The 11,836-nt window shown below is 45.0% G+C and overlaps 1 protein-coding gene across 1 annotated transcript; it reads right to left on the minus strand.

Moving 5' to 3' along the window:
* Positions 1-8,096: 8,096 nt before the first annotated feature.
* Positions 8,097-9,018, minus strand: TMEM174 (transmembrane protein 174). Its single transcript, XM_077759844.1, has 2 exons — positions 8,393-9,018; positions 8,097-8,202 (listed from the first exon to the last, which is right to left on the minus strand). Exons 1-2 carry the CDS (start codon positions 9,016-9,018, stop codon positions 8,097-8,099), a joined length of 732 nt encoding a protein of 243 aa, XP_077615970.1.
* Positions 9,019-11,836: the final 2,818 nt, after the last annotated feature.

Raw genomic sequence — 11,836 nt, forward strand, 5'->3', positions numbered from 1 at the left:
CAAAAAAATTAAAACATAGAGATAAAAATTACAGGGGCATCTGGCTGGCTCAGTTAGAAGAGCATGTGACTTGATCTTGGGGCTGTGAGTTCAGGCCCCATGTTGGGTGTAGAGATTTCCTAAATAAATAAACAATCAAATAAATAAACTTAAAAAATTTAAAAAGCAAAAAATAAATTAAAATTACAACTATATACCCTTATATATAGAACATATATGTATATATGTATGTATATGTATATGTGTGTATATATGTATATATATATGACATATATATATATATATATATGTTAAATAACATATATTTTCCAGAGTNTCATAGACAGCCAACTTAGGGGTGCCTGGGTGGCTCAGTCAGTTAGTGTCTGACTTCAGCTCAGGTCATGATCTCATGGTTCTTGGGTTTGAGCCCCGTGTCAGGCTCTGTGCTGACAGCTCAGAGCCTGGAGCCTGCTTTGGATTCTGTGTCTCCTTCTCTCTCTGTAGTTCCCCCATTTACACCATCTCTTTCTGTTTCTCAAAAAAATAAATAAATGCTAAAAATTTTTTTAAATTAAAAAAAGTATACAACTTAACAGAAAACAGCTGGATTCTTGTATCTATTTCTGCACTGAATCTGTTGCAATGTGCTGTTTTGGTTGAATTATATGAAGAGAATCTGGTTTCACACAGATGTGTAAGTTGGAAAATACAGAAAGCTTTTCAGATGATTGCAGATATTATTCTTGGATACTACACCAAAAGTCACCTGGCAGTTTCTTAAAGGCTAGTTGCAGTATGGAATCTGAAATCATATCAACGAATACTTCATAGTCTATTCCATTAAAATCCATTGGTCTATCTCGCACATTGAATGTACTTTTACATGCACCTCATTTTGTAATACCATGTGGTGCTCATGTGGAAAATATTCGTTCACTGAATTATGCTGACCTTTGAAATGTTAACACGTTTCATTATACAATATTTTTAAAAATCACACTTTAAAATAGTTTTTTGTTTATTTTTTGAGAGAGAGAGAGAGAAAGAGAGAGGGAGAGAATAAGCCAGAGAGAGGCAGAGAGAGAGAGAGGAAGAGAGAGAATCCTAACCATGCTCCACCCTATCAGCACAGAGCCCGACATGGGGCTCAAACTCAGGAACTGGGAGATGACCTGAGCTGAAACCGAGAGTCAGACACTTAACAGACTGAGCCACTCAGGCACCCCTAAAATCGCATTTTTAAATACCACTTTGATCTCAAAAATAAAGTCCCCTGTTGGGGAAGTTGTCAAGCTCATGATGACAAATAAAATTTTCAAAAATTCTAATTCCCTCTTGAAAGGCCGAATGTTATTGTTGGCAATAAATGCTGTCAGTTATTTCCCTTGAAGTGAGAAACGGACTTTGTTCAGTTTTGAGAGAATATCCGCCAGGTACACAAGTCTGAATAGCCACGGTGCCTCCTGTCACTGGCCTTCTAGAACCACAGAGTCAGCTGGGAGGTCAGCCAGGGTGTCACTGAAACATAGGGACCAGAAAGGTGACCCCCAGAGTGAGCCCCCTGTGACCTCTGAGGGGCCGAATGAGGCAGAGACACGCTCTAGTCTAAACCTGTTCTCCTTGGAGCTTTGTAGACGGAGCTTTTTGTTTTCCCTTTGCAGCCTCTTTGCCTTCTGAAAAATTCCAAGCATGTTTTCATGGCTCCTGTTCAGACTGTTGAGGGATCAGGGCGTCCTTCCTGGCTGAAGAGGGATCAGACCAGCCCCAGAGGCCCAGAAGGAAAAGCCTCCGCTGGAACACGGGAGAGACCTGGAGGGAAGGGGTGGGGTGGCTGCTGCAGGCACTGATGTCCCAGCACGGACCCGTCCAGAGTGGGAAAGAATAGGAACGGGGCACAGTGAACCCCGCAGCTCCTTCTGATGAGGAAATCGGGTAACTTGAATTACTCCGTTTCAACCCCAGAGGGACAAAGGTACGTGAATCGCTGCTGTGGTGAGCAGCTGTTCGAGGTGTCGCGGTAGAGGCTGGGTTGAGGAACTTATCAAAGAAAGAACCTGTGGAATCTGACTCATGACTCTCTGTGTGCTGCTGTTGCATTGACATTGGCCAGTGTTTACCTAACCTTGAACATTAGCCAGCAGAGGACTTTAGCAACCACACATAAGTGTGAAAAATCTTTCACACGCAGGGTGAGCCACGGACAATGAACACTGTTAGCTCCCCCAAGGCCTTATTTGTGTATGTCCACGTAAAGGTGTTATTCCTCTCACAGTACGGACACGCCACATTTGCATCTATGTGTCTTGTGTGTTTATCTGTTACATATATAAGCAGCAGTGACAATGAAAATTATATACCATAGGATTCAAGAAGATGATGTTAACCGTAAAAGTTTATGGAGAAAGATCATTTGCTTGTCTTCTTCTTCTATTCTAAAAATAATTTTGTGAACAGGTAGTAACTAAGCATGGTAAGAAAAAAATCCATAAGGGCCCCCTGTGGCTCAGTCAGTTGAGCGTTTGACTTCGTCTCAGGTCATGATCTCGCGGCTCATGGGTTCGAGCCCCGCGTCCGGCTCTGTGCTGACAGCTCAGAGCCTGGAACCTGCTTCGGCTTCTGTGTCTCCCTCTCTCTCTACCTCTCTGTCTCTCTCTCTCAAAATAAATAAACATTTAAAAAATCCACTAGTCAGCATGGACTAAAGTAAAAACTGAGCTTCCCGTCCTCTGCTCCAGAAATGATTATTACGAGTCCTTATCTATTCGTTAACACATATTAATTCTATTTTAAAAAGTGTACACATATGCACATTCCATCTTTTAAAAATTTATTTTTTTTTAACTAATAAATGGGCAGATCCAAACAGGAAAGTCCCTGACTTCTTACAGAAGCTTCTCTTCAGCCCCTTGTGTGTGAGCACAGACTCCAGCACACATATTTGTGTCCATGATTTACACACGTGTAGGTTTTGTGCTGGGGGACAAATTCTTTGTTCCAGAAGAAAACCTCTGGAACCCAGAAAACTGATTTCCTTCCCGGTTCATCTGGTTATTAATCTTCTTAAAAGCTCCAGGCAATAAAATCCCCCTGTTTGAGGCCTTTGTGGTATCCCAGAGGCAGGTGAGAATCATTCCCACGGAGTTGTCTTCACTTTCTGATTTGTCATCAGTTCTTAAGAGCAATCCAGTAACGGTTTATTTAGTGTGGCTCTCCGTTGATTTTATAACCAACTGCTGACTGCCTGGGACATAAAACTCTTGATGATTTACTAGTAGTAAATGGGCAAGAAATCCATAAATCACATTCTATAAGAGGGTATACATGAGCACACAGGCACACACACACTTAGACTTAAACACCTTCAAATGAAGAGTTGTAGGCATGTCCAGAAAGTATATCCTTTTATAACTTGAGGAGAATGGGGAACTCATTGGTGAGAGGTCCACAATCAATAACCTTTGCAAGTTAAATTGTACCAGGTAGTATTTTAATGTTCAGCAAGAGGTTTTGCCCATTATTTCTTAAAGAGGAGACTTGGCTTCCACTTCCGAAATGTTCCAAGGAGTTTTTTATGGTTTTTGAAAGGAAGAACCCTTTTTTTTTCTAAAAAGTTTTGCCTACCAAGTCAAAACTGCTAAAGGTTGCCAGAGTTTTCAGATACTCTTGAAAATATTCAGCAACACATAATTGTCAACTAAATGTTCACTTAAAGATCTCTTGGGTTTTACTTGTATATATTTTTCCTAGGCCTGTGTTGAGAAAAATCTCTAATTATGTGCAAAAATGAGAAGAAATAAGTTTCTCCTTCCAGGGAAGTCTTGGAGTTTCAGGGAAGTGACAGAGGAGGAGATATAAAGTGGAAAATCTTGAAAAACAGTTTTGTTTGGAAAGTGAGATTTAATAAATATGAATCTGCTACTATGAACAATTTGCCAGTTGTCTGCCTCCCAGAACACAGTGTAATGTAACTAGAAATGTAGGATGCATTTAGCAAAAAGCAAATCTCATTTTACCTCTTCAAACAAAATGAAGAGGTAAAAATAAAATAGAGAAAATTGGGGTAAGCTGAACACTGATGAGATATTTGATGACTTTAAGGAAGTGTACAATTTTTAGGGGTAATAATGGCATGACTCTTTTTTGATTCTTTACCTTTTAAAGATAACACAATGAAATATTTTAAGATGACATGATTTCCTTTTTTAAAAATCCTGTTGGGGGCGCCTGGGTGGCTCAGTTAGTTAAGCATCGGACACAATGATTTTAGCTCAGGTCATGATCTCAGGATCATGGGATCGAGCCTTGGGTCAGGCTCCGCACTGGGTTTCGTGTACTATTCTCTCTACTCTTGTATTTGTTTGAAAATTTTCATAACATAGAAAACAACAGAACAGCTAAGTGGAAGTGGTCATGTATTAGTCATTTGAAAAGTTCTTCGTTTATTTATTTCACATTTGTTATTCAGCAGGAGCCGGTGTTGGTCGTGCGGAGGGCCCTGCACGAGGCCTTTGGTGACTGCCAAGTGGTGTGAGGTGCTGTCTGCTGACAGCACCGTGGTTACGTTGACGGACAGGAACACTACTGAGAATGAGGTGGGATGCCCTCTTTTTGGTAAAAAGAAATCTAACCGACAACGGTTACTATGAGGAGCTTCTGTTTGGGGGAGAAACACCAGCCGCCTGGGGGGCAGGGTTTCAGCCAGCCCTGCTCCAGGGATCAGAGAGTAAACAAGGCCCATGAAGTGCCTCAGAGGGCAGAAGCTGAAAGCAGACACCCACAGCCAGCTCTTCACAAACAAGAGGCTTTATTTTTATGATGTACCCCCACCCTCTGCCAAAAAAAGTGGGGAGAGCATTATTTAAAGGGCTGGTTTTGTAGTAAAGAGATGAAACTCAGACTGGTGCCCAACACAGTAAAGCCAAAGGGAAAGGATTGATTGATCGCAGGCTCTGGGAAGTGCTCCACTCTGCAGGACCCCTCCCTCCGGAGTTCTGCACAAAGGGGGCGGAACACACCCCCAGATTGCGCATGGGATCCAGTCCTTGGTTGGCCCAAGGAGGGCAAGAAGTCCCAGGAGCTCTGTGAAAGCTTCTTCCCCTTGGTGGCTGGGCCTCACTTCCCAGGCCTAGATAACCCCTCTCCCACCCTGTCAAGATCATGAGCTGTCGTCAGTCTCTCCAGCCAAAAGGCCCAGCCCAAGGGGGCTCCCGGGAGATGTTCCCACATAACATTACATTTTTAAAAAACCTGTCTCCTTTGATTAACAAGACCTTTTAGCTTTCTTTTGAATTCTATATAGATGGCCAGGATACACCCCGACACAGCGCCCCGCTGAAGGCTGAGGGTGGAGGAGATAGGTATCTCCTGGTGTTGTGGTCACTTAGATCTGAGCTTTGCCAGCAAGATCAAAATTACACCCTATGTGATGCTGGGTTTTACCCTAACCAGTAAGTGTGATATGATATGTGATGTGACTCTTCATCATAGCTCCCTCCTCATTAAGACCATTCAATGGCTTTCCACTTGCTCTGCAGACACAGACTAAAATGGCTGACAAGACCCTAAAGGTCCTGGCCTGGGCACTGAAACTTTGAGCACATTCCCAAAGCCAGGGCCACTTCACACTCAGATGATCTCAGGGTGGATAGCATAGCAGGGGCCAGACTGACTCTCATTCACTAGCCCCACATTACAGTCATTCATCCAGCCCTCATAAGATACTGAGAGAAAGAATGATGAAAGGCAAATATCTGGATGAGAAACCAGAAACTCAGCCAGGAATACGTCCTTGCTGGTCAAAGAGACCAAGCAGAGACCCGGGGTTGGAATCCAAAAGCAATCCAGCGGGCTTTCTCTCATGCTGGCACCTGCAAGCCCCCAGAGAAGACAGACCATGGTGTCTTGAAGCCAGAGAGCAGGTGGATGTAATTCTCGGGTAGCAGAAGGCCCCTCTGCTTGGTTAACACAGTACAGTTCACACAGCCTGCAAGGTGCCCCCTGATACTGCCTCCCGCTTGGGGGGATTGCCAGGCATCTCCCTTCTTCTCTTTGACTAGGTACCAGCCACTGTCGCCTCAGCTAGCAGGACAGTCCTCAGCGGTCAAGAGACACCAGTCACGTGGCTTTCCCATGTGAATAGTGTACCCTGGGGTTGGACAAGGCAAGGGCTTTGACTTCCCTTCCTCAAGCAAGCCCTCATGACCCTCCTGACCAGCCCAGAGCTACGGGACCCCTCCTGGATGTCAGAGAGTAGTGGGTCACATCTGTCTCCCCTTCTAGACCCAGAGCTCTGCTCTTATGTTGGTTGGGTTTTCACTCTTCTTTCCCCACTTGGCCCATGTCCTACCAGGGAGGAGAAGCTGAATGAACAAGTTCTCCTTTTCCCACCCCCTGACTGTTGCAGGCCAGCCACGCACCTTGAGCTCCTGAAACTCTGATGCACCATCTTCGGAGGCATCGATGACCTCTACGTTGGCACTTTTTCTCTTTCCTGGAACAGGGATGGTGCTGAGTAGTTCTGTTGCCTGGAGCTAAAAACTCTCCAAGGCCACTTCCCTACATGTGGGACTCCCAGCATCAGTGAGATGAACTGGCTTTCCTGCCTATCCTAACATCTTTTTTCCAACTTGACCTTCCCTTGATGCTCATTATAACTGAAGTCCAGGAACATAGAGTTGTGGGGTGGCTGAAGATGAGCAGAGCAAGGGGTGAGGGAGGCAGGCATGCAGGGCTCCATGTGTCATTGCCAGTAGGCATGCCACAGGTGATGCTCAGCTGTGTCCCTGTCCCCAGCCTTCCTCCCCAGAACCAATGGCCCTCAGCTGGGAATCCCATATTTCAGGACTGTGGTTTCTGTAAACCGAATCACATTTTCCCATCACCTTCTATCATCAGACATCAGAATGAATTCTCATATAAAAAGGCTTTGTTCCTAAGATATAATACAAATCACAACAGTAATAAACCAAGCATATTTTAATCATATCCTTGGGAAATGAGATGTTTGTGATAAAAATTAGTAAAAATCACTCTGTATATAAACATGGTACCAAAATTTTGTGGAATTGCTGAATCCTATCTTCTTCTGGGATGAGCCTCCCTTATCTCCAGTGGCAGGAAAATAAGAAGAATATTTTCTTTTAAAACTCGATGATTATAACTGTCTCTTTTAAAGTCTTCCATCTGTGCTGGTGGTTTATTACACAGTTCAGATTCAGGGAGATTCAGGGCACCAACTTCTTTTACATAGAAGGTGAGCTTGTCTTGACCATAAAGATTGTTTCCATGATCCATGATTTTCCAGGTATGGACATGAGGCTCTATTTTGTCTAATTCAGCAGAACTCATCGACAGGTGCTTAGAGAAGTGCCCACGTTCTGTTGGTCGCTGGGCCCATGTCGCTTGCGTCCAGCAGAGATGCCAGCCTGGGTGGACACATCAAGCTTTAGCTTTGCCAGTAGTCCCTGTGGCCCGGTGGTAGCTTAAGGATTTATTGACGACATTGTCCTATTATTATTTTATTTTGTAGGGTTATTATTTTATTTTGTAGCCAGCTATCTAATGCTTTTTGAACAGGAGATAGTATTTCCTTTTACTCCACTATTAACCTGTTTTGCAGCCTTTAAGATACTCAGACCCCTCAGGGGACCCTGGACGGCAACCAAGTTGTTTGGGAATCTGCAAACCCCCTTTGAGGGGCTGAGAACAGGTAAATCTCCTGTTGAGCCTATTTTCTCTTGCCTGCCCCCGCCCACTCACCCCCCACTCTCATTCCATGGAAACTCCCAGAGTCCCAGCAGCCATGAAACACCGGTGCCTTCCTATAGGAGGGGGATGGGTTGTAGACAAAGAAGTGAAGTTCCTGCCCATGAACCGTATGCAGGGATGTCCAGCTGTACCAGAAGGAAATATCCCCTCACCCTGGGCCTAATTTTTACCAATCGGAGGCATTTTGCTTCCCATGTCCCCTCCCACCCCACCCCCACCCCATCCCCTTGATGGGTGTCCATCCAGCTTCCTGGGCTGTCCTACTGTCTAACCTCTGAAAGTCACAGCATCCAACACCTCATTCGTCGGCAACAATGAGTTAAATCCTGTTCTCTCGGCATCAGGGTCTAGCGAGGGAGGGAGTATATTTCCTCATAGGGAGGAGGAGAGAAGCAGGCGGAGTCCTCTTCTGCCGGCTGTGTCTCTCCCAGCTGGGCAGCATCAGGGCTGGACCTGGCGTGGGAGCAGAAAACACAGACCCGTTACAGCCCACAGCGCCTCTCTCAGAGCCGACACCGCCATCCTGGTAACAGGCCACACAGACATTTGCATTCTCCCAACACCTTCCTTACAGACCAGACAACGCCCGTGGGCTGTGACTGTGACAGCCACAAGGGGAGCGTCCCCACTACACACAACATACCTGTCATTTCCACCAGCCACAGTCGAAGGGTAGTCTTGCTCACCAACAAACACGGCGTTCTCTGGAGGGTAGATGGTGTAGTACTGAGGAGGACTTGGAGTGGCCATCACCACCCCTCCAGGTGGTATGAGACCACAGGGGTTCACCACTGGCTGCAGGTAGGTGGTGTTGATCCCAAGGGGCTCTTGAGAGCCATAGGGAGGAGGGATATATTGCACCACAGTGGCCCCATGGAAGGTGATGGGCTGGTTGATACCAGTGAAAACAAACGACTGTCCTCCCGCGGTCTGCTCCGAATCCAGGACCCTTTCCTCACTTTCTTTGCACACCTGGCAGGAGAGCATTTTGAACTTGCACACAGCAATCAGGATGAATGTCACCCCGACTGACAGCAGGATGGGCCCAAGGAGCTGGGTCCATTCAAAGTGAGAGACACCTTGGTATTTGATCCAGCCCATGATGGTGAACGTGATCCCCACTAGTCCCAGGAAGATGCCTGAGAAGAGCAAGGTGGCCCCTGCCTTGTCATCATCGGACACCTGGATGTCAGCGGTACTGGGTGTGTAAGGAGTGACCGAAAACACGTTGAGAGGGAAGTCCTCCGAGCGGCTGCTGCCCTGCTCCATGGTTCGCATGCAATCACCCCGCTTCCAAGAGAGGAAAGGGATTGTGACGGCTCCTCAGAGCCGCGCAAGGCAGTCACAGGCTCCGATTAGTTATGGAAGAACTTTGGGCCTCTGTGGTTAACAGAGTATAACAGGCAGAGTCCTGAACTTTGTTTAGAAGAATAAAGGTCTGAGAAATGAAGCTTGAAGTTTTCTTATACAATGTCCATGATTGGGGGCCTCTGTCTTACAATTCAATGACAAATTCTTTCTCATTCACATCCATTCATTCAAAAAGTGTTTGAGCCTGTCCTTTTGTGCCATGAGGTGCTTTTCTAGATGTAAAAGGCACTGCTCCTGGGCTTTGTTTGCATCCTGCCAAAGCCAGGATCGTAGAAATGGCAGAGGGCAGGGCCCTTGTTGTCCCCATCACGTAGTCGGACACATAACCCGCTTTTCCTGTTGGGTCAGCTCACTGGAAGGGCACAGACACCCATTTCTTGACTGTGTCATCCTTCCCATGTCAGGGGGCTCGACTTGTGATGACCCTTAACCACCCACAACCCTCACCGAGCTCTTAGGTGCTGCTGTCTTATGACCGGCCCGTGTGCCTTTTGGCTTCAGCCTTGGGGGACAGTTCCAGCTGGGGTGAGGAAGGACGCCCCCACCCCGGGAAGCCTTCCCATGCACCACGTCAATGGCCAAAGTTGAATGAGCATCAGTTATGATCCGGCATCTAGGGGACACCTGCTGCAGACCTTCCCTCCATGGTGGCAGCACAGTCCCTGGTCTCCAAGGTAAAGTCAACAATGCCTTTTTTTTTTTAAGGGAACATTTTATTTTATTTTTTTAATTAAATTTTTGGAGGGGAGGGACAGAAGGAAAGAGAGTGCCTCAAGCATTCTCCACACTCAGTGTTTTTTAACCCTGCTATGTTTGCAGCCAAACTCAAGCTACTTCAGAGAAGAAAGCTTGATATTCAGTGACATTATTGGTCATTCATAATTATAGAACTTGAAAGCGGCTCCATTCCATGAACTTGTTCCTCTGCTGAATAGTAACTGTAATCCCCTTCCTTTCCTGGACAGGCCTAATCCAAACAGATGTCTCTCTTAAGTGGTTAAATATTATATTAGCTCCCTTCCCCACTAATGAGCAGAGGTCCAAGAACAGAATTGCCCTCTTGCCCTAGACACGGCTTCCAAACTTCCCTGATGATAAAAATCACCAGGGCCACTTTCTTTAAAGGCAAAATCCAAGTTCCTAACTCAGACCAACAGAATCAAAATTTCCAAGGAACTGTAAATGCCCCAAGTGGCTTTTATCACCGGAATCTTTGTTAACCTTCTTGAGTTAATCCCAAGTGCTCCTGAAAGACCAGGGGACTGTTCACCACCAAAAACGCCTCCCCTCTGCTATAGGACAAGGCCTGTAATCTCTAACTTCATTTCCAGATGGAAAAGCAAGCAGCTGACCCCCCTCAGGTATCTTCCCAGATGTGTCCTTGAGCAGCCAGGATCAGGTGGTGGTGCATTTGAAGCGCTCTGCCGCCTTTCCCACTGAGCTAGATCAAAGACCCAGAGAAGCAAGCTTTTCTCTCTAATCATAAAAATTCTGATCAGCTAGCCTGACATTCTTTTCATGCTCTTAAGCCTTGAGTTAACAGCTGAAACTGTCCCTGGCATTTAGAAAAAGCTAGGCTCTCAAAATTCTTCCTCTAAATCACTCACTTGATGTTTCTCATTTGTCTGTAGCTATGTCCACTTGTAGCTACGAGAGTAACTGGGAAGACTTAAAGAGCAGAGCAGAGAGCTCACCTCTATGAAAATACCTCATGAGAGCAAAGCTGGAATGACTTTCAGAGCAGACAGTGCAGGAAGTTCTCTTGTTAAACTTTCAAGGTCACCTTGATTTAGCTTCTCAGTCCAAAAGCTCAAACTCTCTGTATATGGTAAGTAGCAATTAAAACAAACAAACAAACAAAAAAACCCTAACAAACCGAATTCAACTGCACATTACAATGATTATATGCTATGACAACCACGTGGGGTTTGTTCTTGGAATGCAAGGATAGTTCAACATTCAAAAACCAATCAATGTAATACATCACATGAACAGAATGAAGTGGGTGGGGGGAGAAAACCCATGTGCTTATATCAGAAAAGAAAGTGTTAAGGTTTACTGAACACATATTATGGACCAGGCATGATTCTGGATGTTTAATATACATGGTATCATTTCATCCTTTTAACAGCCAGGTTATAGTCAATCAAGAAACCGATCGCTGAGCTCCAGGGCCTGGGGTTACTTGCAGGTTTGATGATGGCAGCTTTATGGCAGTTGGGCCCTGGACACTCACGACCACAAAATAACATCTGATGACTCTGCTTTTCCCTCTAAAGTCGTTTGGATTTCTCTCTTCTTAGTTTAGATCTTATTTAACTAATGACCTGTTTAATATAATTCTTATATAAACATTATTTCCATATGTAGATAACTTCTGGAATTACATTTACATTTGAGTAGATTGCATGTTATTTCAACCATTCATGTATTTCAGCATGGAAAGAGACATTTAAAACAATACAATTATTTTAGTATGAGAAAAGAAATGAAAAGAAGCCTATGATGATAATTAACCATCCTTAGGTACTCTGCTTTAGTGGAGACTCTACCAAAGAGATTTTTCCTTTGTCAGGTGGCTCCATATTAGGCTCTGCCAGTAGAGGGCACTGGAGGGAGGCTGCAAGAGAAAGACATTATTATTTCCTATTTTGTTTGCTGTTACTGTGGTAGATTTCATCATTCTGGTAGTGACGGTTCCAATTTCCAGGCGTTC

The sequence above is a fragment of the Crocuta crocuta genome, unplaced genomic scaffold (assembly GCF_008692635.1).
Source record: "Crocuta crocuta isolate KB4526 unplaced genomic scaffold, BGI_CrCroc_1.0 scaffold162, whole genome shotgun sequence".
NCBI classification, from domain to species: domain Eukaryota; kingdom Metazoa; phylum Chordata; class Mammalia; order Carnivora; family Hyaenidae; genus Crocuta; species Crocuta crocuta.

Bases quoted from the DNA above. Each gene is read 5' to 3' on its own strand.
- TMEM174 (XM_077759844.1), bottom strand. From the start codon at position 9,018: ATGGAGCAGGGCAGCAGCCGCTCGGAGGACTTCCCTCTCAACGTGTTT. The intron at 8,203-8,392 runs GTATGTTGTGTG...CTCCCACGCCAG, and splicing joins GTGGCTGGTGGAAATGACAG to GTCCAGCCCTGATGCTGCCC.